This window comes from Microtus pennsylvanicus, chromosome X (assembly GCF_037038515.1).
Source record: "Microtus pennsylvanicus isolate mMicPen1 chromosome X, mMicPen1.hap1, whole genome shotgun sequence".
Classification (NCBI taxonomy): Eukaryota; Metazoa; Chordata; class Mammalia; order Rodentia; family Cricetidae; genus Microtus; species Microtus pennsylvanicus.
This window is the reverse complement of record NC_134601.1, coordinates 47,318,440-47,345,514: the sequence shown is the minus strand read 5'-3', so window position 1 is coordinate 47,345,514 and position 27,075 is coordinate 47,318,440. Positions and strand designations below refer to the sequence as shown.

General features: G+C 33.4%; 1 protein-coding gene across 1 annotated transcript; it reads left to right on the top strand.

Moving 5' to 3' along the window:
- The first annotated feature begins 8,127 nt into the window (after positions 1 to 8,127).
- On the top strand, positions 8,128 to 10,057 carry Prr32 (proline rich 32). The gene is made up of 2 exons (XM_075957405.1): positions 8,128 to 8,269; positions 9,080 to 10,057. The coding sequence occupies exons 1-2, from the start codon at positions 8,250 to 8,252 to the stop codon at positions 9,903 to 9,905; spliced, it is 846 nt and encodes a 281-aa protein (XP_075813520.1). The 5' UTR covers positions 8,128 to 8,249; the 3' UTR covers positions 9,906 to 10,057.
- Positions 10,058 to 27,075: the final 17,018 nt, after the last annotated feature.

Sequence of the window (27,075 nt, the reverse complement as noted above, 5' to 3'; positions counted from 1 at the left end):
CTGGGAGATTTATTGTATCATAGTATCTGTCTGGACATGTGTTTTATTTTATTGATTTTTCGCTTGGTTATTATGGTTTCTGATTCTGTGTTTTTGCCGTGTCTCTGTTTCTTATGATTTTCCTTTTTTTTCAAAAAATTATAGTGGTATTTATTTATTTATTGCCTGTTTGTTGTCTAAACAGCATGAGAAAGAAGGCATGGAGTTGGATGAGTGGGGAGGAGAGGAAGATCTGGAACGACACGTGTGAGGGAAATATGTGATCAGAATGTATCCTATGAAAAATGCTTTCAATTTAAAAAGTTAAAAAATGTTTTCAGTTATTCTTGAAAAATCTCCTACAATACTTTTGATCATGTTCATTCCACTTCTCTAACTCTTCCATTATCAGCTACTTCCCCCACAAACACAAAATTCTGTTTTAGAATTATTGAGTGCTGTTCATGTTGACCAACTACTTATGGACATGTGATCTCAATTAGAATGGGATGCATATATCAAATATCACTCCAGTGAAAAGAAGTGACTCACCCTCTCCCAGCAGTTATCAGTTACTAATAATGACTGGTTTAGGGGCAGAACTTCATGCCCATATCTCTTTCTCTATGCTGGGATTATTTTCTTCCTTGAGTTTGTGCAAGTCTTAGGCACACTGTCACATTTGCTGTGGAGTTACATGAGATTTTGTTCTGTTGTATATGTAAAATACTCTTTCCTTGGAGTTATCTACCATCTCTGCCTCTTACAATCTTTAGCCCTCTATTCCCAATAGATCCTTGAACCTTGACAAAAAAGGTTGTATAAAAACATCCTATTTAAGGTTAAATGCTCAAAAGGGGTTTTGACTTTCTGCACATTATCTAGTTGTGAGTCTCAGTGTTAACTATCATCTTCTGCAAGAAGAAAGTTCCCTGTTAATATTTGAGACATAGACAGACACAAGTATAATAATAAAAATCTAATGAAATTATCTCTCAGAATAAATTTAATACGAAAGTACTTTTATTATTTTTCATCCTTTTTATCTTTCAAAGTAGAGCTTTAGTTCTGCTTCGTGATGAAATCCTGTAATGAGATTACTTACCTCACACATCTCTTATTTCAGGAATTTCTCAGGAAAATTAAGCCAACATTCAATAACCATGCACTTACCCAATGTTATTTGATTTTATCTTCTCTGAATTAAAATAAACTTGGAGTACATTTTATGTCATTTAAATTAGTTGTTATAGTATTGATGGTATAAAAAATTCATACTTGTCAATCTTTTAATTTTCTAGAGAAAGGCTAAATAGCTATCTAAATAGTATATGTGTGTTATCAATATATTCTTGAGGTCTGGGTATAGTATTAATTTATATTTACTACTGTACTTGATAAAGACCAAAGCCACTTGAGGGGATCTGACTTTAATTTCTGCAGGTATTGAACAACATTAACATGGCAAAACCCATACTCCCAAAGCATATATAGATATAATTTAAATAAATGTATAAAATATTTAAAAATAACATGATTCAAAGGAAGTCTTTATTTGGCCTAAATGGTACAACATTAGATTCAGGGTGGAGAAGTTGATGGAAATTTCTCTTTGCTGCCTCACTGACTCAAGATAGCCTGCTTATATAACTATAAAGATGGATGTTTGGAACAATTACAACAATTTGTTTGAGTCACTTGTAGCCTTTCCCATTAGCACCAGTTGTAAACATTGATCCCTGTGCTTTAAACCAATCATAGCCTGGGTCTACAGACACTAATATTGTCATTTCGGGATCAGTCAAACATCAAAAATCTGTCTGGTAAGCTACCAGGGGAATTACTTTCCCTCTGGCTTGAGACATAATGGGTTTTGTGACATATAGAGTTAATAAAAAATGTACTTTATAATACAGCTTTTTTCTACACAGTTTAAGTTAGATATGTGCAATTCATATTAGGTTATTTTTCTATTTACAATTTTTATGAAGTTACTCCATATAATGTACATGGGCATCTGTGTTTTGCTTTTGTGGTAAGAAACAGAGTATTTAAGTTGTAGATAACTAGAGCTCATTGTCTCAGAAGTAGAACATGGAAATCTTCTAGAATTACAAGGCTAATTTGCTACTAGGGAAAATTAATAAGATTTTGATATAATAAAGATCATTAGTAATTAGCACAATATCCCTCACTTCAATTTTTTCTGATTTAACATATACAAGGTAACCTACTGCCTCTATAAATGTTTGTAGTATTGGTTCATAAATTATGCAGCTGTTCAGTCTTTTTTACCAGAATAGAACCCTACAATTCTCTAGTGCTTTTCTAAGGTAAATCATTTAGTTTCTTGGCCCTAACAGTTTTTGATAATGAATTCTTCCCTTAAAATATGTCAATCATTTTACATTTAGAAAATACAGTTAGAAAACCTGAGCCAATTAAAACATAAAAGAACAACTTTACTTACAAATAGATAACTATGGAAACATGTTTATTCAGGTCTTTTAACTAAACATTTATATCAGTAACATGGACAGACACAATAGTTCAGATATTGTGGTCTTTGTTAATGTTTTAATTTTGTGATTCATCAGCAGTTATTCTCCACATTGAATTATAGTCAGTGGGTAAACATATCAAGCCTCCTCAACAAGTTATCTATTTGGCTACTTGAGAATAGTTTGGGATCTTGGGGTAGAAAAGCTTCTTTTTTTTCCAGGAAAAAGGAACAAATCATTGAGAAAAATTGATCTTCACTATCAGGAATCGAACTAATCTGCATTCCCCATCTTCAGAGTTTTCTCTGTAATCATCATAGAAACTTAAACGATTCCTATTGTGTAACATGAGGCTCTAGAGCCTAATTAACTGTTTAGTCAACTAAAAATTGCAGATCTTTATTAAATTATGGCTACGAAATAACCACAACAGTTGATGAGATGTATACAGCAGTAATTAAAAACTTAAAAGCAGTTTACAACATGTTGATTAAGGAAATGGATAAGGAAATTATCTCTGGATAAAATTTGTGACTATGGACAATGGTACAGCTCTTCTTGTCCAAGAACTATCACAGACAGTAATATTGTTCTAACTTGGGTGAGGTAGTTTACAGTTTCCAAATCGATTTCAAGTAACTATGGTGTTTACCTTTCTCAATAACATTGAAACAGATTAGAGAGATATTATATAAGTAAACACATACTTCCACATAAATGGAAAAATTATATTTAAGCATTTACACCATGTAATGGTGTCCTTTTTCCTATAGCTTATTAGTTGATATCATTTTCTTCATAATATTACTATATAGATAAGGCAAATATGATTCACAGACATTTACATGTGTGTCTCTGTTTACATGGTTGGTAATTGATAAAACGCAATGAAATCTAAATCTTAGCTCTTACAAGTTCATAGGCAAATATCTAAACACAGGTGACTCATTTTTAGTGAATTGTTTAAATTTATTTTATGAATTTTGATGTCCTCATTATTAGCAAGAAAATTTAGTCTAAAGGAGTTTGATTTTTAAATCAAATGCTCGTGGAATTAAATATAGCTTTACATTCTTTGCTTACCAATTAATTCTAATATGTCACTGAAATTTAACTCTATATCTTTATCAAAACCTGTCTATATGATACAAATACAAATTTAAGCCCTGGAGTGGTTTTCTTAAACTTTAATGATTTTTACTCCTAACTGGAGAGTTTTTATTTTTATTATTTTATTTAATATTATTTATATTCATTTTTTGAGATGTTCATATGATACATTTTTAGCATTGGTTTTATTTTATGTATTACTCTGTGTCCATCATAATTTATAAAGTATACAAATATGAATATATAAAATAATACTTTTACTTCAAATTTTTTTACCTTATCTGCATGTATATTCTTCAAAGTTACCATTAATAAATCAACAGATATGTAATGTCCATTAATTCAACCTAACATGCACATACATGGACACAACTCATTCTTTCCTGTTACTATAATCTTCGTATCTGAATGACTCAACCACGTAATATTCCCAATATGATTCCTCAAGTCCACAGATATGGAGTTCAAAAATAATTCAGAATTTATTCTTTGATTTATAAGTTTTTATTTTATGTGTGTGGATATAATACCTGACATGTATGTTAGTGCAGTATATACCTTTAGATGGATAGGTATGATACAATAAAATACATAAGCAAACACACATCCATGTACTTTATCAGAAATATAATCAAAAGAAATCATAGTTGAGTGGATGAAGTATGTATGTCCTTTGATGTTTATTAGAGTGACTTTAAATATTGTCGATCATTTATTACCTATGGTATCATAAAATTCTTATTTTGTGTTTACAATTATGTTTTTCACATCTGTAAAGTGGGTAAGTGGGTGTGTTGGTAGTAAATTTCTTAAAGGTTTTATAGGATAAACAGATAGATGGATTCTTGATATAGACATAAACAAACATAGAATATAATAAAATGTATATAGTTTAAAATATATTTCTTGGTCAAGGCATGTGAGAGCAGCCTTTTAATCCCAGAACTCAGGAGGCAGAGGCAGGTGGATTTCTGTGGGACTGAGGCCAACTTTGTCTACACAGCAAACTCTAGGACAAGGAAAATCACATAATGAAGAGACTTTGCCTTGTATCTTTTCCCTAATACATTCTTTTATAAACATACACACATATGAAAAATAAATAGATAAATCTGAAACAAAACACAAAACTAATCCAGATTGAAGAATACATTGAAAATTGCTTCCACCTATAGTGTTAGTGAGAGCCTTACTCTCACCTGTTCATCCCTATCTCTTATTTCACCAAGTTACTGGAACAGCTGGGACAGAATTATGACCATGGTTACATAGCACTATTACACAGAAGAGAAATACTGTACAGTCTATTCTGGGTTAATGTCATGCTTTCATGACTCCAGTGCTTTAATTACTGAATTAAATAGTCATATGCTCCTAAAAATAGCTTGTCTAGTTTCTAGAAGTACCTTTTAGACATCCTAAACTTAGAAAACTTTCTACAGGCATGGGTACGTTTGAGATTAGTTAATGGTTAGATTTTCTAACAACTGCCTCCCAGGAAATAAATTGCCAATCTTCTCATCACCTTCTTATTAGCCTTTCTGAAACAGAGAGATTGACCCGCCTGTCTCCAGCTCCTGAAATATTTTCTGCAGGAGAAGAGAAAAGGCACATTTTAAATAATATTTTTCTAGCACTTATATAGTTGCAAAGTTTCTTTAACAAAACACACACACACACAAGGCAAGAGTTCGGGAAAAAAATAACATTTTCATGGTCCCATAATTGTGGTTCAAAAGCAAACATATACATATATTTTTTCCGCTTAGGATTTCAATGGAGTTCTCAAAATCTTTGAGAGCTAAGAGTGACATCTGGAGCTGTGACAATAGAAGGAGGGCATGGGTAATGAAAGGCCTTTAGAGCATAGTTGCTTTCACAGTGATGCTGGCTTTGGCAAAATATCAATTTTTATTATTCATTTGCACCTCTGAAGAGTCATCCAACAAATAATAGAAAAAGCATAAATGTTATGAGTTATTATTCCAAGCTCAGTGGATAGATTAAATAGCTTGACAGCTTTATTTTTTTTTCATTTTCTGAAAGATAGACTGGAGGTGATTCTAGTTTTTTATATTTATTGTTAATATTTTAATTGATAATTTAATTTTCAATTAAATTCATTTTTTAAAATTGAATTCTTTAAAATATTACATAAGATGCAAGATTTTTACTGAATGTGTGATTGACATTATCTCTAGATGGTCCAAGCATATATTTGTATTTTTTGTATCAAATAGAAACTTTAGTTCATATTAAAAATCTGAAATGCAAAATTTTAAATGTATCATAACTCCTTAATTTACATTTGTTTTGTTCATGTGCAATATTTTACACATTTAATCACACACACACACACACACACAATATTGAGTCACACCAAAGCCTCTAATGTCATATGTATTGTGAGGTATCAATTTTAGCCCACAATTATAGAGCTGAAGAATTAATTTTTATTTTTGCTTTATACTATGTAATTAATGTTATTATATTTTTATGCCACCCTTGAATTAATTCATACATATTATTTATTTATAAATGCAATTTTCCCTAGGGAAATTCAAAATGCACTGGAATATATGGATTATATGTTATTCATTTTATTATCCACATGTAACACATTATTGTATATCTGGAGTAAATATGCATTTCAGTACACATACAAACACATTCTAAGGTATAATATTAGTAGTTACTTATGTATTTAAAATACCTAATGGACTTTTACAATTTTGAGATGTCATAGGCTTTGTCACTTTTCTCAGTCACTTGATTTTATGCTAGACTTTTTTTTTCATGAAATCCAATTAATATGACATATTATTGAACAGGCATTAAATGGTTTCCAGAGTCTTTAGTATCTTTTGAGATGAAACAATGGGATCTCACATCCATAAAGCATATACATATATATATATATGTATATATATGTATATATATGTATATATATGTATATATATATATATGATTTACCAAGAAATAGTAAGCATTAAGATTTATACTTTCCTTTGCATGATAAGTGATAAATTAAATTTAAATTTTTATCACAATTACAATGCTAATAAGAAGTTTTCTTTTACATGAAGAAAAGGAGCAAACCGAAGCTAGTATAAACTGAAACTATGGACCCAAAAGATTTCTTAATATTAAACCATGCTTGGCAACTGAACAGATTCCTCTGGGAAATGTGTTGGGAACATGTCACTTTCATTTTTCAATGGTATAAAAGCATTCGATAGTATTTATAGAAAGAGACAAGGCACCCTGTCAGGAACATGTGGATTGAGAGACCCAAAAGGTCATTTCCATGATGAGTTATGCTGCTTCCCAGCAGTGGCCAGTCCTTTGTACTGGTATTGTATACTTATTTTATTTTCCCTTTTATCTCCTTCATACACACAAACCATATATATATATATATATCAGAGCGCATGATGTTTGGATGCCGTTTATCTTTCCTTAAGAAAAAATGAGGCATATGTAAGTTAAGAAATATAGCAGGAAATACTGATTTCATGATAAAAAAGAGAATTTTCAGGGTCTAGCTACACAGAGGGAAGTTTAGGTACAGCTGAAGGAGTGGTCTGTGTATGGCATTAGCAATCTTTGTAATATTACAGCCTCTGTATTTTTGTAGAAATAAACTGTAGAACAATGCCAGAACATACAAGCTAGGAAAGTTTGTTTTGTGAAAGTTGGTGAGGCAGATATTTAGGCTAGAGACACAAAAGCAACACCTGTAAAAGAGTAGCAAAGCAAGATGTTATCGAATATTCAGAAAACAATGATTCTCCTTATGGCATTTATCCCATCTCCATACTTTAATACTTCTATATCTCCATTACAGGAAAGGCAGTCATACAGACACATATGTGCAATCACCCTCAAATATACAGCTAATAAGATAAAAGACATTATGAAGAAAAGAAGTATAAATTATACAAAATCAAAAGACACAATAACTCTCATGGGGGATTTTCATATTGTCATTTTTGCTTTATTATTATTGACAATTTGATTCACTAATCTCTGTTTCTTCTAATATTAGTATGATTCCCCAAGCAGAGTGTTCAAATTGAATACTGAGCATTGAGCATAATACAAAGTAATAATAATTAACAAATAAAATATGTGTTTACACATGGACAAGGATACTTAACAACTCTCTTCTAGAAAGAATGTTCAGAAATAGTTTTGGACAAAAGATAATGCCTCACCAAACAAACAAAACAAAAAAATGTAAAATAAAATTAAAACAATAAGAATTTTCAAAGAAGGAAAATGGATTGTGCCTCCATGACTTTTAAATCTGCTTGAAATAGTTTGTCTTTCCAAATGTTCTGCAGCACTCTTGATTTAGGAAATGTCTTTCATGTCCAACTGTTACTGTGCCAAAGGCAGTTCCACATTTAGCTTCAAAGGAGTATACAGATTTATCCCTTCCCCCTCTCTGTTGTCCCCCTCCTTTGCCTAGCAACTGATGACTTCATTAGTAGAACTCGGGGTTTAAAATAAAGCAGTTGGTTCCTGCCTTCATTCCAGTTGCCAAACCTCTCTAAGGCAGAAGAAAGAATCAATTCTCCAGACTAGTCGGCTAGTGTGGGTGTTCAGCTGGTTTGCTCCACCACCTCATGAAGGTGGTCTTGATCTCATTTCCACATGGCTTGTACTGAGAATGGGTAAGTATGAAACTGAGTATAACTCAGTTTAAATTTGAAAACAAAAGATTATTTGAATGTTATTACTGTATTACTAGGGCTGGGACAAGAGGGTTGAACATGGTATTGGTGGGGATTACAGGCAAAAGTAAAAGAATGTAATTGTACACACGAGTACTGATTTTAAAAGCATAAAACATTAATGATTTTAAAGGTAAGTTTGAAATAAAAGTTACAAAGCTCTAAGTGTAGATCTAAGTCATGAGGAAATTATTACTCTAACAGATTCTGATACAGGTTAAAGGAGAAGAAAGTTTTAAGAAAATTTGGTTTGAATATGCAGTGCATAAAGAAAAAAAACCAGAATGTTTAAAGAGAATGACTAAACTTTCTATGACTTCTGTGAAAGAGAGCAATGCCATGTCCCTGCCCCCACTCTCCAGAGACTTCTCATAACATTTCTGCCTGAGTCAGAATTCTGGGATTTTGGGTTAAAAGATCTTACAAAAACTTGAAAGAGCTGTGGTTTTATGTCAACTAGGAAGCCGTCTAGGCCATATAGGCACTTTTTTTTAATTACCTTTGACTGATAAAGAATTTAAAGGCGCACAGGGCAGCAATTATTGGATACCATGTAATCAGGTACCAACGGGACTTCTGGGGATGTGGTGGGTGATAATAGGCTAAGAAAGTATTTGTTTGACTTCATGGAGTCAAAAAGCCTGTATCCCTTTATTCCCTGCATGTACCAGGAATTTAATCGCGCGCTTGAAATATTTACTGGGGAAAGCATTTCCATTTTATTTAAATTTTCATTTCTGGTTTTGCAAGGCTTGAAGGGCATAGCTGTTCATCCATAATGGTACCTGTGGACAAAAATGGAAGCAGGGAGACACGTCACAATGTGCCGCTCCTGTGTCTGAATTACATACTGAAGGATGATGAAGATGACGCAGAGACCTGGGGCCACCCTCCTGTCTCCCTGAGACCCCCGTTCACAGTGGCGAGAGCAGGAGTCCACATTCCTGAAAATCCAAGAGCTCGGAGACACCCTTTTACACGAACACCTGCTATTGAGGAAGAGTCCCTAGCAACAGGAGTAAACAGCTCAGAGGGCCTGGAGAGGCAGAGCAAGAAGGGACATGATTCTATTAATATGTCCCAGGAAGTCTCTGGAAGCCCGATGACACTGATGATCGGAGACCCAAGAGATGGTAGTGGGGTTCTTGAGAGAAGTGGCAATAGCTCAAAGCAATATATGCCTGTGCCTAGATTTCAAGAGTTCTTTCCACCAAGGGGCCCACAGACACGGGGTCCTCCATATGTCCCCACCCTTAGATCAGGGATAATGATGGAAGTGACTCCAGGAAATGGTAGAAGGTCATACAAGGGCAACCTGGCTCATGTCTCTTTCCCACTGGGAAGCCCAAGGCACCCTATGGATAACTGGCAGCAGAGACCTCTTCATTTGTCAAGCGGTGTTCCAGGCTTACCTTGCTCTACTGCTCATTGCTTCATGTCACCTCAACCTCCAGCATTCAGTCCATTTCCTGTGATGCCTACTCCTTTTGCTTCTCCCCTAGGATTTGGTCCTCCTCTGCCTTATTTTTTTCATTATAACACTCGAGCAATGCACCCTCCTCCATACTTAAACTAGAGTGTTTGCAAGGAGTAAATGGGAAAGAAAGGGGTTGGAAAAAGAGCTTGAAAGCTACTAATATTTTCATCATATATGAAATTCCCTACACTCTTACAGTTGGTTTAGCACTAACGTGCCTTATGTGTTCAAAGATTTAATAAAGATTGCAAAATTTTAAATGTTGTGTCTGTTTTAAGGTCCAAACCACAGATTTTGGTTTCTATATTTCAGAAAGTTAGTGCAGATATGTAACAGTGTTTCCTACATAGCTCACTTGAATCATTACCACTGTTTGCTACTGACTGGACCTTCAATATGAATGTTGAAAAGACCAACTGGGACCTTGTTAGGCCAGTTCTAGATCTGGTAATTTCTACATGCCTAAAAATAGGATGGCTGATAAAATTAAGGAGAGTACTTTAAGATGTGTTACAGAGGCAGGCTGGAATTCGTGGAATCAGGAAACATGCACGAACAGTGTGCATCATGTCCAATTTAAATCCATCCTACACTCTGCCTGCACAGAGAAAAAAAAACAACTAGTCAAGTAAAAGAAAAATCAGGCTAAACAAGAATGCAATCAGGAAACTGAGAATGGGGAAGCCCTAGTGCAGAGATTCCACTTGAAGGCAGATCATTCCTTCAAGTTTTCAGTTCTGCTAAGACAGTAAAATACAAATAGTTTGACAAACAAAATTCTAGGGAAAGCATTAAGGAGAGTGGGAACAAGGTTTTTTATCCTTTCTTAGACTAAAGGACTGTTACATGACCATAAATTCTAATTGCAAATGTTTTATTGATATATAAGAATTATATTTATTACTGCTGTTGCTATAGCATCATTATTATAATAATACTTGAAAATATATCAAAGCACCCAGACAGTAAATTTGACAAAATCAAGTAACATTGATATGGGCACATAGGATAAAGGATGCAAGGATGGTCATTTTAACAATGTAATTTAGTATACTCTTTAGGAATATACCTTAAAATCTAGTGGCACTGAATACAAAGACTAAATTAGAAATCTTTCCAAAGAATATTTAAAATGATCTTGTCTTACAAGCAGTTCTCTATGTGAAATAATAGCTAGGTGTAGACATAAACTGTTGATCCAAATGACACCTATTAGAAAGTAAAAACCATTACTATATTTTAATACTAACATTAGGTTCTTTGCTACTGCAACTCCCCCAACAGCACAAGGAGTTCTGGTATTTCTTTTTCTCTATTTATTTTGTAATAGGTCACAATAAATGTGCAGGCTGCAGTGTAATGATGAGCAGGAACATCTGCATGTTGCTTCATGGCTTTCCCTTCTCTCTGTTTATGTCTTGAAGCTGGCAGAATTCCATCAGTTCACTGTGACCAGGTCAACAGGAATATTTTGCAAATTGTTTGACAGCTGCTCACTATGAGGTAGCTTAGTCTCAGCATTCCAAACACTTATTGAATTTTCAAGCTTACTGAACTGGAGACTTGGGCATGCTTAATGCTTATTGTCATAAAAATATTTTTGAGCCAGATGTTAAAAGATATTTTGACAAGAAATCAAGTTGTTGTCTTAAAGCCAGTGCTGCCTCTCTAGAGAGTTGCCAAAGAGTGTGCTGAATGACAGCAGGCAAGGATCTCCTTTCCTCCTCAAAGGAAATACTCTGGATACGTGCTCAAAAATAGTCTATGTACAATTACAGCAATCTATGACAAATACACTGTAACAAGAAAGCACCAATGAAACTGTCTGCTCTATTTCAATTCTGTTCCCTCTCTTAACACTTTTTATGTGTTTATTACTTTATATATCACTTTTGAATACAGAACACATAGTAAGCATCAAAGAATAACTATCAGCAAAACGAGACACAGAGGTTTTATTTTTGCTTCTGCGTTACAGGATAAATGTGTTTTCTTTAGTTTATTTAAGGCTCAGTGCCCACATAACAGGCTTCAATGAATTCAACTATCAAATAAGCCCCAGGTTCTGCTCTCTCATGCAAAGGAAATAAAAATATTTGGTTTTCTTCATAGTTTCTGTAAAGAATCACAAGACACATTGTTAGCACAGTGAAAAAGATTAAAACAGATGAATTACCTTAAAATTTCAGTTTCTAAATTATTGATTCATTCTGAGCCAATACTAATCCTGCTGCAATATGAAAAGTACTCACAGTGTAACACATTTAACTCTTTTGATCACATACACTCTCTTTTCATCTTGCTCTGTGGTTGTGATTGAGTTGTTCTAAATGCAAATGTGAAAGTTAAGTACCAACAAAGTGAATTTTTCTTCTCATAAAAATGGGAATGGGTTAAGTGTTTCCTATTCTAAGTTGTAATCACTATCACAGGAAGATCCATGTTAAGCATTTTATTATAGCTCTCTTGGACATGCCAAGTCAGACAAAATCCCACCATGAACATAGATGTTGAGCATTCAGTATGCCAGTTAGCCATGAATAATTGTTAACTGCTGAGAAAGGGAAGAAGAATTTACTATAAAAACGTATCCCCTGATAAACTGATCATGTTTCTGTGAAGAACCACATATTAAAAGGATTTGGGCGACACAAATTAGTCCTGATGGGTTTTTTAATGAATAGATAAGTAAATGAAAAACACAAAAGTTGAAGATATGACTCTACACTTAAGTGTACTTACTCTAGTAGAGGACTCTTTTTTTCTAGGTACCCATATGACAGCCCACAAGCCTTTGGATCTCCAGGTCCAGAGTATCTGATGCTTTCTTCTAGCCTTCATGGGTATAGTATTGACTCAGTACACTTACATACATTAAGGAAAAACACCCGGACACATAAAAATCAAGATTCTTCTTTCTTAATTGAAAAAAATGAATTTTATACAATATATTCTGACCAGTTTCCCTTCTCCTACCTTATTGAATATCTTTCCCACCTACTCACCCACACAATTTTATGTTCCTTTTTTCTTTCTTTAGAAAGCAAACAGGGAAACAAACAAAAATGCAAACACGAAAGTATAAAATAAAAACTAATAAAAAAAAACATAAGAAATACACCAATACATTTTTTAAAGGACACAAACATAGGACAGAGGGAAGTGGTGTGGACCTAGGAAAAGTTGGTGGTATGAATTAATATGATCTAAAAATGTTTAATGAGATTCTCATCAAACTAATAAAAATATAAAAGTAATTAAATACTTGTGTGCTACAAATTTTCAGGAAACATAAAAGTAATTCCCAATCTAAGGATAGTTACAAAACAAATAATAATATTTTTCAGTACATCAATTTTGCAAAGAAATTCTAAGTAAAATTTAGTTTAGTAAGCCATTTCACTTTTTTCAATTGATAAGTGTTTTATGAAAGTAAAATTCACTGTATTCTCAATGGAGAAAATCCCTTTTCCCAAATAATATATGTGCCTAACAAACACATCAGTCCCTCAATAAAGGGCTCTGAATACATCACAGTTTGATAATGTTCTTTACTATGAAATCCATATTGATAACTAGCTTCTTTTAACATTCACATTTAAAAAAAACTCGGATATTCAGACAATGGTTATTGATGGATGGTGTTTGTGCATGTAAAAAAGAGAAAAACAGATGAAGGAAGGCAGAAGATTAAAGATAGAGAGGGGTGGAGATGCTGTCATTTAAGAAGAGATGAAATGCTGCAAAGTAGGACACAGCTGCAAATTTGAATTGATGTGGGAAAATAATAAATTTGGATGTGGTAGAATGTAATCCAAAGACTTTGTGACTATTTGGAAAAATTATGTGTCATGTATTAAGTGCTTCATGATAGAAAAGGGCATGTGTAGAGACCACATATTTGACAGGCTAAGGATTAGGTGATTAGAGAAACACTATCCAGCCTTCCTAAAAATGAATATATCTCAGTTGCTTCATTCCTTCCTATAAATATCACCTCTCCTTAGATAGAAGGCAATCTCATATTCCGTATGTGAAACTGGTAGCATTTTTTGACTTAAGTTTCACTAATCCCCTAAACTGGCCTTGGCAAACAAATATGATATTAAAGTTAGTTTCAGTCATCAAGAGGATATGTAAGAAATTGTATTAAAAAAGATCAGTATTTCTTCAAATTTTTAAGTATAACATATTGATCTATTCTTTAAATTTAAGTTACATAAATTTAAGTAGTATTCTCTTACTAGTGGGGTGAGTTTATAATTTTCAATTTTGCCTTTTATTCATCAAATTCCTCTAACTCCTTAAGGCAGAGTTGCTGACTTTAAGTGGCTTTCAATTGAAAAGGACTATTCTATTGTTTTTCTCCATTAAATTTATATATACTTTATATAATATTGCTATGCATGGCATTAATCTCCAGTGATACAGAATAGATAGCCAGCCATGTATAATACACTAATAGAAGACCATGTTTAATGCACTACATAAAAATTATTCATAGTCAAATTTTAAATTATATTATTAATAAGTCATATTTGTAGAAATATAGTTAAACATTAATTATGATTCATAATTGATTTTATTTTGAGCTTCACTAATTAAAACCTTTATTTTTTTCCTCTTTGTTTTTCTTTCATACAATGCATCCCTACTACAATCTCTGTTCTCTAACTTCCTCTCAGTTCCCCTCCACACCTACCTCCCCTCCCCTCCCTTTTCCCCAAATCCACTACTCTTGTGTTTCCTTTCAGAAAAGAGCAGGCCTCCAGGAAATATCAACCAAATATTGCATTCAAGTTATAATAAAACTAGATACCTTCCCTCATATTAAGGTTGAACCAGACAATCCTATAAGAGGAAAAGAGTCCCGTGAGCAGGCAAAAGTATCAGAGACAACCCTCATTCCCACTGTAAGAGTCCACCAAAAACCCCAAAACTTATTTCCTTATTTCACTTAATGTTTTCATATTTTCTAATTGACAAGTAGTTTAGATGGTGAAGTGCTGCTATCAAAACTTAACTGGAAAACTGTAGTGGGATCTGTGGGGCTGCATTTCCATCACCCCGTCTGCCTGCTTGGCTAGCTTATGCCTGAAATAACAACACACAAACTGTATTCATTTAAACACTGCTTGGCCCATTTCTATCTAGCCTCTTCTAGGCTAACTCTCGCACCTGGACTAGCCCATTTCTTATCATTTGTGTAGCACCGGTCTTACCGGGAAGATTCGAGCCTAAGTCCATCCTGGGTTGGAGCTTCATCACGTGCATCTTCCCGGGAGCAGGGAGCATGGCGTCTCTCTGAGGGGTCTGCTCCCGAGTGGAGAGCTGTGGAGTCTGAGCTCACTTCCTCTTCCTCCCAGCATTCTGTTCTGTTTACTCCACCTACCTATGTTCTAACCAATAAAATGGGCCAAGGCAGTTCCTTTATTAGCCAATGACCTTCCTCCATCATTTCCCCTTTTTCTGTTTAAACAAAAAAAAGAGGAAGGCTTTAACTTTAACATAGCAAAATTACATATAACAAAACAGTTATCAAGTAAAAATTACAATAATCTTTATCATAACTAAGGAAAACTATAACTATAACTAACTATTCTTAACTCCATCAAAGACTCCAGAAAGATACAATATTACCTAAGCAAACAAAAAGTAAGCAACTTTTAAAACTCTAGAAATGACAGAGACATCTCACTGCCTGGACAGTCACCCAAAGTTTCTCTGTACCGTTGGGGCTTCCATCTTCGGCCTACAGGCCCATAGTTTCCAGCAGACATTTCCGGAAAGCAGGAAATTTCAAAGGCAGTCACTATCTGCTTGTCCTGAAGAATGTCTTGCAGACTCTTTCATGAATCAAGAACCCCAAAAGATCATCTCACTTTTAGGCAAGTTTAGTAGTCCTCTCTCTGTGGGTTCTCTGTGTCTGGTTTATGCAATAGTCCAGGCAAGAACAGTTTCTTGCCCAAATGGCTATCAAACTCCATAAGGATCCTCTTCGATGTCCATCTTCTTCTTGAAGTAGATTGGTGCTGCCAAGAGCAGAGTGTCTCATTGTCATGAAAAGTCCCAAGTTATTAAAACTTTTAAAATGCCATATTCTATAATCTTTGAAAGATATGAAGAATGCCTATCTAAGATATATCTATGCACATCTAGAAAATCTTAACTAACATGACTACAAACTTGACTATTATGATTATCTATTAACAAACTATATATATTACATTTTAAGTGAACTACACAATCACAATATCTTAATCAATAGTAGAAATATGCATACACATAACAAAATTGACCTTAAATCTCTATCAATAAAGCAAAATCTATACTAATGCAAATTGTTCATATCTATATCATATCCCCCTTTAAATGCAAAAGAACGTTTATAAACCATATTTGGGAACATGGGCACAGTTTTTTCTCTCCAAACTGCTTCCTGCTGAATGGGGGCGTCGTTAATTAGGTCTTTCATGGTATAACCTGTGTGCTAGTTTCATCTCAGTTGGCAGTTGAGAGAAGCAATTTTCTGAAGATGTTCACAGCAACCCTTCAGGAGGATGTGGTCCATCATACCATATCGGAATAGAAGAAATGAACAGGGTCTCATCCTCTGTGAAAACAAAATAAGAAACTCCTTTCCAAAGCATCATGTCCTTAGATCCAAATTTCAAAGTCAAGGCATCAAAATATCTACGTTGGAATAGTTCAGAAGCATTTATAAATAAATATCTTTCAGTTTCAGCAGCTGTTGCTCTTTCCTCAGCATTCAAATAATTCAAAGAGAGCATAATAGCATACAGTATCAAAATTCTCTGTGTATTTTCCATCTTTGTGTGCTTTATTTTAACCTCTATTTTGTTTATTTTTACTTTTAACTTTTTGCTTTTTGAGACAGGTTCTCTGTATCTTTGACCTGAAGTAACTCTGTAGACCAGGCTGTCCTTGAACTCTCAGAGATCCACCTGTCTCTGCCTCCCAGGCATTGGGATTAAAGGTGTATGCTACGACACCTTGAACTCACAGAGAACTGTTTGTCTCTGCTTACTAGGCACTGGGATTAAAGGCATGTGCTACCACACCTTGAAGTCATAGAGGTCAATCTCCCTCTGCCTCCCAAGTGTTAGGATTAAAGGTGTGTACTACCACACACAACAACTCTCTTCCTTTTTTTGTTTTTTACTTCAAGAACTTCAACTTTTAGTCTGCATATATTTTTAACACACTTTAAACCATTCAGAAATTTTCTCTGTCTTTGAATCTCTCTTTACTGTATATCTCTCTTTTTCTGACCACATGAGTCTTTAATTTACCAAGCAATCTCAGTAGAACTAAAGGCATGGCTTTGCTGGCTAGATGTAGCCCATTCCTTAGCTTTCCAGCCTCATGGCTGAGGTACTGGCTGTAGCCATGTTTACATCAGTTTTCAGTTTTGATCTGTTTTCATCAGTTGCAGGGTGAAGTCTCTCTGATTGGTTATTGGTCTAGGCAAGAAACTATGAGTATAGCAGGAAATCATTAGGAATCATCTTAATGATTTTTTCTTTTTCTTTCTTTTTTTTGCCAGTTATGTTTGGTACCCTCATAGGTCTCTGGGCTGACTATCCAGCCTTTGGGTCCTGGCCCTTCAGGCAGTGTGAGGGATGAGATCCCTCTGATGGTATATGTATCAAGCTGGAATAGTCATCAATTGAACATTCCTACAATTTTCTGTGCTACATTTATTCCAGCACATCTTATAAGCAGGAAAAATTCTAACTCAAAGGCTTTTTATTTGGGTTGGTGTAACATTCTCTCCACTGGAAGTCTTGGATGGTTACAGGAGATAGCCAATTCATGGTCTGTATCCCACATTGCTAGGAATTGATAGGTTCACCCTCATAGATTCCTGGGAGTTTTCATTGCACTAGGTTTCTAGTTTTTCAAAAAATCAGCTATTCCTTCTTTACGTCAAAACATTTTAATATTTTATTTAATTAATTGATTTATTTTATATCTTGACTACAGTTTCCTCACCCTCCTCTCCTCCCCTTCTGTCCCCTTACCTCTGCTCAGGTTCCTTATCAATCCACGTCTGTTTCTGTTCAGAAGAGGTTAGGCTTCCCATGGGTATCAATGAAGCATGGTATATCAAGTTGCAGTAAAATTAAGCACCTCCCCTTATATTAAGGTTGGCCAAGACACATAAATTATATATTAAAAGAATTCACAATAAACTAAACTTTCCAATAAATATGTAAAAGGAAGTTAAAATAAATATATTGTCCTATGTATTCTAATATATATATTATCTCCAAGTGGTGACTATTTTCTCATATCATCATTACAGGATTTTGGAAATCTGACTGCCATAAATAACAGGACATTTACTGAGAACATAGCACAATACTAAATAAATGATTTAAAATTTCAGTTTTATTTCACCCAAGAACAAGGATAAGATTTGTTGGGGAGTATCCTGAGTACATAGCAATGGATATAAACAAGGGTTTATCTATATTATGTTACATTTAGCTTACAATATGCTAACTAAAGTAGCAAAAGAAGACTAGAAGTAAATGTTTTGAAACAGAAAACATCTAGTTAAAATTTGGGTACATTACAATAACCGTCAAAGCAATAGTAGACATAATTTTAAGAATGAAAAGTTATTTTCATTTTACTTAATTTACTTAAATTTGACAAGAAACATTATTCAAAAAATAATACTGCAGATCAGATATTCAAAGGTCCTTAAGTCAGAGTACTCAGGGCATCTCTTATTATTTGAGACTTCTTTAAATGGAGTCCAAAAGAAGAAGGAATTGATTGTTAAGGGCAGTGTATGTATAGTCTTGTGATTTAAATAATGAACATTGATTATAAAAGCTTTACTTTATTGTGCACGTCATTCTCCATGATGCAAGAGACATAAAATCTTGCAACTACATAATTATGTATATGCATAAGAGAGGTAAATAAGGGGTTTTCCCTAAAAATTCACTCTGAGGATATAGTTTGACTTACTGTGCATGGATTTAAAGGCAGTTTAGGCTTGATTACTTTCTTGCTTCCTACACCTATGTATTTTAGGATTTGTGTGAAAGAAAATGGGACATCACAAAAAGGTTTTCCAGGAAGAGCCATTCACTGCTCTGTTTGTAGTGGGCCATACACAGCACTTCATACAGGCAAGGGTTGTAGTTTTCCATGTGCACTGTTAGCAAACAAGTGTGTATCTAGCTCACAAGGAGTGTCTCAGGTTGCTAAGTTTTGCCTGTTCCTGACTGCCAGAGCCACTGAGTGGAACCTTTCCCAAGTGTGTTCCTCCTTTGGCCATTCTTCTCACCATAAGATAAAGTAGCCACACTGTCTCTTATGAATTGACTCTTTACCTCATTTAGAAGTTCATTAGTTGCTACTGGTTAACCATTTTTATGTTAGCATTTTGCAGTGCACATTACTAGGGTGATTTCTGTTGTCTCATAGGAAACTGACTGCCGTAGAGCTCCAACTGTTGATTTTCTCCTCTGTATGCACCTAAGTGTAAACTGCTTGGGTTTGTTGTTTTTTTTTAATTTATTGAAATTTCATACAACATATTCAGATTATGATTTTCTCTTCTCAAATGTTTCCCAGTTCCTAGAAACTACAAATTTAAGAATGAAAGCTCATCTGCATTCTAGATAAAAGAAAACAGAACTCAAAATAAAATGGCAGTGTACTTCAGTTTTCTTTTGTTATGGTTTACATTTATTTATTATATAATTAATATGAATTTTAATTGAATTTAAGAGTTTTCATCAAAAAAGACTATAATTTCTTACCCACCTTTGAAGTTTGTAGTTCAACTATCTAAAATAGAAAATATATGACATAATAGAAAATTATGCTATAATTTATGCTCATAATTATTACTAAATTAGCTCTCAGAGAAAGAAAATGAATAGAGAAAAATAAAGTACATTCACAGTAGTTAGAGTAATCTCCATTAAGAGGTTTAATTTGAGCTAAGGAGCAACATATCATTGCAACATTGTGTTTCATGGTCTTTTGCAAAATGAGTCCATATGTGCATGTTGTTACTCAAGGCTTGATATTTGGATGCAGCCTTGCTTTCACAAAACAGTAATAACAAATCACTTGGGCCTGGGCAGAGCAGGCTGAGTCAAAATGAAGGAATTTGTCTTCTAACACAGTTTTAGTTATACAAGGGTCAAACACAAATAGGTCAGATGAAGCAGCTCAGTCTTAAAACCTTTAAATACACAGTTCCTTTTCAACTTCAGAGTTCTCAATTTTCCCATTAAATTATAATGATCCTAGTTTTAATACTTGCAGTCTAGACCAGCGTATGTTATCTATACCCAGAAAAATGCCAGAGGCATGTAGATGAATCAAATTTCTCATATTGGCAGGAATAAATATCCTAGGAACATCACAATGTACAGTTCAATATCTTCCCCCTTGTGTTGTTTCTTAGTAATTGCAAGCAATTGGAAAACAGGACTGACATTTAAAAAAGAAAACAAAAAACAAAACAAAACAAAACAGTGACTTGAGTATTTTAAAACTGCATATAGTTTAATTTGGGTTGCAAAACTCTTATAATAAATTTCCCTAGCTTATTACAAGGCTTATACTTGGAATTTATTCTCAATAGCAGACCAACAACATGTTTGTTGCACAATTTCTACTCTTCAGAAAAATGCCTAGCCAAAGATGTTCAGGTTAGAATGCGTATTCATTGTGTATTCTGTGTTATAAGTAGTATACGAAAGGAAGGAAAACTTTTTCTAATTTGTCTCCTCAGAGTAGAATTTTTTTCTTATTTGTTCAGAGAAGCAGGAAACACTAATTGTGAACCAGGCTAATAACAAATGGTTCCCAGCACCTTCATATTTGATAAGACAAGAACATCATTAAAAAGCATGATCCCAGTATAAAGAAACCACATTTTCCACGCTGATTGAATTAAAAAATAATTATCATTTAACATGCCCAGGAAATGATCAAAGAGCAGCAAGCTTTCAACTGTAAATTACCTGCTAGAAAGCTACCATTAGACATGGAAAGTGGATTCACATGAAAAAGTAAATTAAAAATATTACTGACAAGATGTAGTTGCTCTAAAAGTATTTCTACAAAGAGAAAATCCCTTGAAGCTTCAACATTGCACTGTGTAATGAACATTTATATTGGGGAAAACATAAAAGCATGCTAGAACCTCCAAAACCAAGCACCAGGAAAGCATTTTAAATATAAGGGGAATATGATTGTTATGATTTAAAATTCTCAAATATTATAAATAATAGCATAAATTTATGATAAACATGCAATATAATAAGTTTACAGATACACAATGGGTACAATTCACTATAGAATCTCCCATTTACAGAGTATGATAACAGATAGAAATATATTGATGGTTTGGCATGAACAAATAATTTTTTTCCAAATACATTTAATATAATATGGGTTACATTTTGTAGGGATTTCTTCTATAACTTCTAAAAGTGAGATAGCACTAATGATTTTTATGGAAATTTTTTAGCAACTCAGCTGTATTCATATTTCTAGTGAAGGAAATTATTTAACCACTTCTTAGAGGATGTCATTTGGGTTTAGCTGTGGAAGGAAATGGTATATAATTATCACTTTTATGTGGCATTAACAATCTTGTTAGCATATTACATTTTAATATTGCATTATTCTTCTAAAACAGATTTTAAAAACAACCATAATTTCCATATGAAAGATTTTGTAGTTCTAAATGCAGAAAATATTCACTTTAATCATATTCTGCAACAATACAATATTTTCAGCCTTTTTTTTTTTTTGTGATAGGGTTTCTCTGTAACATTGGAGCCTTTCCTGGAACTAGCTCCTGTAGACCAGGCTGGCTTCGAACTCACAGAGATGTGCCTGCCTCTGCCTCCCAAGTGCTGAGATTAAAGGTGTGCACCACCACTGCCCGACTACAATTTATTTTTTAAATACTTTTCTTCTCATTCGATCTAGAGACTTGATAGCAGAGATTTGGGCAAATAACACTTTAAATGAATAAGTACAGCTTTTAATCTAGCCAGTCTTCCTATCAAAGAAAGGGATAAAAAGCTAATAAGTATTGTCTTGTTAATGACACATGAGGCATGAAAGATACAATCTTTATTTTCAAATAAAATGATGAATGATGTTGATAAACAATTCAAAGTGAAAAGTTTATTAATTATGAAATCCAGAAGACATAATAAAGTCTGACTGCAGCTAGAGGAAATAGATACATGAGGAAAAGTTGTTCATTATGTTTTTAATAGATATTTATTTTCATAGTATTAAATTTTCTATAGGCATATGTAGCACATTTCAGACAGCTTTAAATGTATGTTATGATAGCTGTACTAATGAATGAATTGAAAGTATAAAAAAATTATGGAACAAGTACGGAGTCACAAGCAAGGTGATACAGGACCAGAAACTGAATTTACAGAGCCTTTGGACAAGTGCAATCTGGATTTTATTCTCAGTGCAGTGTAACGACATCATTGGATCCTGAGTTATTTGTTTATGTAGAACTACTTCTTTTTTGTATCACGACATGCAGCTCAAAGAAACTTGAGTCTGCAATGCTAAAAATATAAAGTTCTTTGAAAAAAGTATTATTTATTACTGAACAGAATTAGTAAAATATTTCACAACTGAATCTAAATACATAATAATGTTTTAATGACTAGCATTCCTGTACCTCTAGAGATACTAACAATCAAATGTTTACTTCATGCATTCATTCATTTCCTTCTGAAACATAACATGAAAAAATTTAATCCCAATTTATAAAACCCTGGATTCAGAATCAAAATCCCTATTGTCCATGCAGTACCCATTCCTTATTCACAGGTGATTAACTACCAACACAATGTTACTTCTATTATAATCATTTGAATCTAAGCATCATTTCATTTCAAGACGCTAGAAAGCCAAATTTCACCATGTCATGATTTATGTGTTTGATTCTTCAAAACTGGACAAGGAAATGGACAAACATTTCTTTCATCAAATTTCTTTTCTTATTTAAATCAATTATTGCAATCTGTGCTACTTTAAAGTACGTTTACGTCAAAACAGCAACAGATTCTTTTGCCTTTGGGCTGTCATGAATTTTAAACATTTTCTTAGAAATAAGTGATTACCTAAAATAAAGAAGTTCTTCAATACAGAATCCTAATGAATTCTAGTTGAATACCTTCTCATTCAGAACCCTAAGTGTCTGTGTATTTATTCACCTATAAATGCATTCAGTTTCACAATGTTCTTTTCTCATAAATGAAAATGGAATTTTTGTCAAAATCCAAGTACTAGATATCTAACCAACCACTTGAGGTGAATAGTAATATAAATGTTAGAAATTAATCTAATATTTCTACTTTCCTAAACCAGTATTCTAAATAAATACTTATTCTAAATTTCTAAATAAATACTTATTCTTATATCCACAGGTAAGTTTAGCTCTCACCTCTAATCAAGAAAACCTAAAGACCACTATAGAAAGCTACAACTTCTCAAAATGCAGAGAACAATTGAACATGGAGTATCCATACCTGATGGATACATCTATAACAGAATTCCTACTGTGATACTGCAACAATACAGTCTATCAAAATGATGATAACACCATACTGTGATACTGCAACAATACAGTCTATCAAAATGATGATAACACCAATAGACATGCTAATTTGGAGGCAGGTAAATTCTTATTGACCCTACCTCTACACAAAGAACTATAGGCAAATAACGTATGATGATAGAGGGAGAATTAATATTTCTCAGGGGATGAATCCTCAAATATGTTATTGAATTTAAGTGGTTAACTCTTAAAACATAAGCAGATTCAATAATGACTAATGATAATGAGGCTTGAATTTGAGAGAGTGTTAAGGGGGACATTGACAATACTGAAGGAAAAGGAAATGTAAAGAGTTTGAAGAGGAAATTGAAGGGATTAAATGATACAGCTGTGTTTTAGTTAAATTTTGTGATTCAATTTACACTGAAGCTTAGGCTATTATATGATGTGTTAAAATTATTTCAAAATTTAGATTTGTACATTTCAAAACAAACTCTTATGCAGAGTAAGATAAAACACAATGAATGTACTTCTTTTAAATTTAGATAATTTCATATCTTCATTTTCCTCTTTGATTTTACTAAACAATTAAAAACATAATACCTTTCTGGGTGGTGGTTGCTCATGTCTTTAGCTCTAGTACTCAGGAGGCATACACAGTCAGATCTATGAGTTCAAAACCAGTCTGGTCTACAGAGAAAGTTATAGGACAGCAAAGTCTACATAGAGAAACTCTGTCTTGGTAAACAATCAAACATAAAAAAGTGTGTGTGTGTGTGTGTGTGTGTGTGTGTGTGTGTGTGTGTGTATGTGTGTATGTGTGTTTGTGCACATGTGTGTAGTGATACATTATCATTACTATCATGATTTGTCCAAAAAGATGTCTCAAATGGCTAAAGGTTTTTATTTGTTTGTTTGTTTATGAATGTATTAACAATAGTTTTTCGTTACTTCTTTCATTCTGTACTGGGTAAGAGTTAGAGTTTTGGAGTCAGAGTTACCTGGGCTCAAGTATTACCTCAATTTCATGACTGAGAGATGTATTTTTTTAAAGAAAAATTTTAAAAAGACTATATATATATATATATATATATATATATAATACGTATTAAGAAAAACAGAAACATACTCCTAGTAATGTCCCTTTGCCTTTGTGAACACATCCAGAAATATTCATATATGTCCGACTCTATCAGTAAGAAAAAGAAAACATCATAATGACATCTTTCCATTTTAATTCAGAGTCATTTTCATAAACAAATGCAATAAAAGATATCATTCCAATAAAGAGAAGGGCCACTAATGCAAAGTAGATAAACAACAATAGCAATAATGTAGTATAAGTATAGCTTATTTTTATCTCTTTGTTAGTACGTACCATAAACAAGGCACTGATGATCTAGGCACTTCACATGGATTAGCATTTAATCCTTGTAAAACCTATAGAAGAAAGAATCTATTTTATGGCTAAGAAAATTGAATGAAGAAGAAGTTGTAAAATGTAACCAATTTCACACACTTAATGGGTGTTGAAGCTGAATTCCTATATAGTTTGCCTAGTGCCAGTCAGGTCACATAATCACTATTCTATAAAGAAACTGTAATTATTTCATAAAATAGTTATATACTTTATAGAGCAATTTCTATAGCACCTCAAGTTAAGTCAATGACATCATGTAAAAATAGTTCAGAAATCATTCAAATTTTACATAAAGTAACACATATTCATGACAAAGTATACTATGTATTTGATGCTGTTTTACTTGAATTAATGGCAATGGACTGTTTAAACAAAGGGCATTCTCATTGTCTATTCAGACAAAACTATTTCTTATATGATATGTGATCCATGAGAATTTTCTTTCACTATTTGTGGAACATAAATTTGACTGTCTTTGCAAGACATGGAGGCTATGCATATTTGTAAGTACAGTAGGTAATTGACAAGCAAATCTGTTGCTATCTTTTGCATAGTAGTTTCTTACTTTTAGTTTATCCACTAATATACTTAAAGTGATCATTAGTATCATGATTTGCCCAAAAGGATGCCTCAGATGGCTAAAGGTTTTTGTTTGTTTGTTTGTTTGTGAATATAGTAACAATAGTTCTTTGTTAGTGTTTTCATTCTGTACTGGGTAAGAGTTAAAGTTTTAGACTCAGAGTTACCTGGGCTCAAGTATATTACCTCAAGAAAATAGTAAATTTGTGAACTCTGGCCAGTTGCTGAAACTCAGTTTCATGACTAAGGGGAGTATTTTTTTTAAAAAGACAATCAGTGGAAGTTGCACTTTAAACATCAAAGCAATAATATACATATAATTTTATGATTAATAAAGATTAAAGGAAACCACGTTGATGAGAACCCACTATTGCCATTTCACTAAACCAGTGTAATTTCTTTTTTTGCATTATATTTTCATATATTGAAAATAGTTTTTTCTCACATAATGTATCTTGCTTGTGGATTCCCCTGCCTCTACTCCTTCCAGTTCTCTACCTTCCACTTCTTACGTTCTCTGCCATCTAATTCCACTCCCATTTCATATAATTAGAAAACAAAGGGGGCTGTTCTACTTTGTTTTCTTGGTGTTGAGGAGTTTTGTTGTTTATTGTTATTTTTTAAAAATAATTTAAAGTTGGGTTTGTAGGAATGGGGAGAGGATCTGTTTGGAAGGTTTTGGGGAGGGGGTGTAGTTGGTGTTTTTTATGTTTTGTACTCTTTTGGGGGCCTGACACCCAGTTCCAAATAAATACAATGAGACTTATTCTTACTTATGAAGGCCTTGACTTCTTGTCTTAGCATGTCTTATTTTAGTCAACATTTCTAATTTAAATGATCCCATTTCTGTTGAACTACATTTTGTCTCCAGGCTTTTTTTTTTCATCATTCTTTATTTTATTTCCTACTTGTCCTGTCGATGATTGTGTGACTGGGTGGCTGGCACTTGGTGTCTTCTCTCCTTCTCTATTTCTCACTCCTCTGTCTTATAGAGTTCACCTCCTATTTATTCTCTTGCCTAGTTATTGGTCATTCACTTCTTTATTATTTGACCGGCAAAGTAACACAGCTTTACCGAGTTAAAAATTGCAACATAAAAGAATGCAACAAATCTTAAACCAATATTCCTCAATAGGAAGAATATGATCATAATATATTTAAAATAGAAAAGTTTTTTTAATGATAAAATATAATAAAAAAGAAAACAATCAGGCTTCTAAGAGATAGTAAAATATAATAAAATAAAAATAAGAAGATAAAATTGTAGGAATCAGAAGGGTAGAGGACAACATGACAACACAGCCCACTGAATTCATTAAGCAGGCACATCTGAGCTTACAGAGCATGAAGCAGCAAGCATAGGACCTGCAATTGTCTGCACCATGTCCTCTATGTATGTGTTATGCCTGTTAACATGGTGTTCTTTTGGAAATCCAAGCGGAAGCATGAGTGTCTCTGACACTTTTGCCTGCTCTTGAGACTATTTTTTCCTCCTATTGCTTTGTTTTGTCCAGCCTCAATGTAAAAGTTTTTGCATTGTCTTATTGTATCTTGTTTTGTCATGATTGGTTGTCCCTTGGAGATCTGTTCCTTTCTTAAGATAAATGGATGGGAATTGATCTGGGAGAGAGGGAAAACAGTGGGCAGAGATGGGAGGAGTGAAG

Coding starts and splice junctions, on each gene's coding strand:
- Prr32 (XM_075957405.1), top strand. CDS start 8,250: ATGGCTTGTACTGAGAATGG. Junction 8,270..9,079: donor ATGGCTTGTACTGAGAATGG/GTAAGTATGAAA, acceptor TGGTTTTGCAAG/GCTTGAAGGGCATAGCTGTT.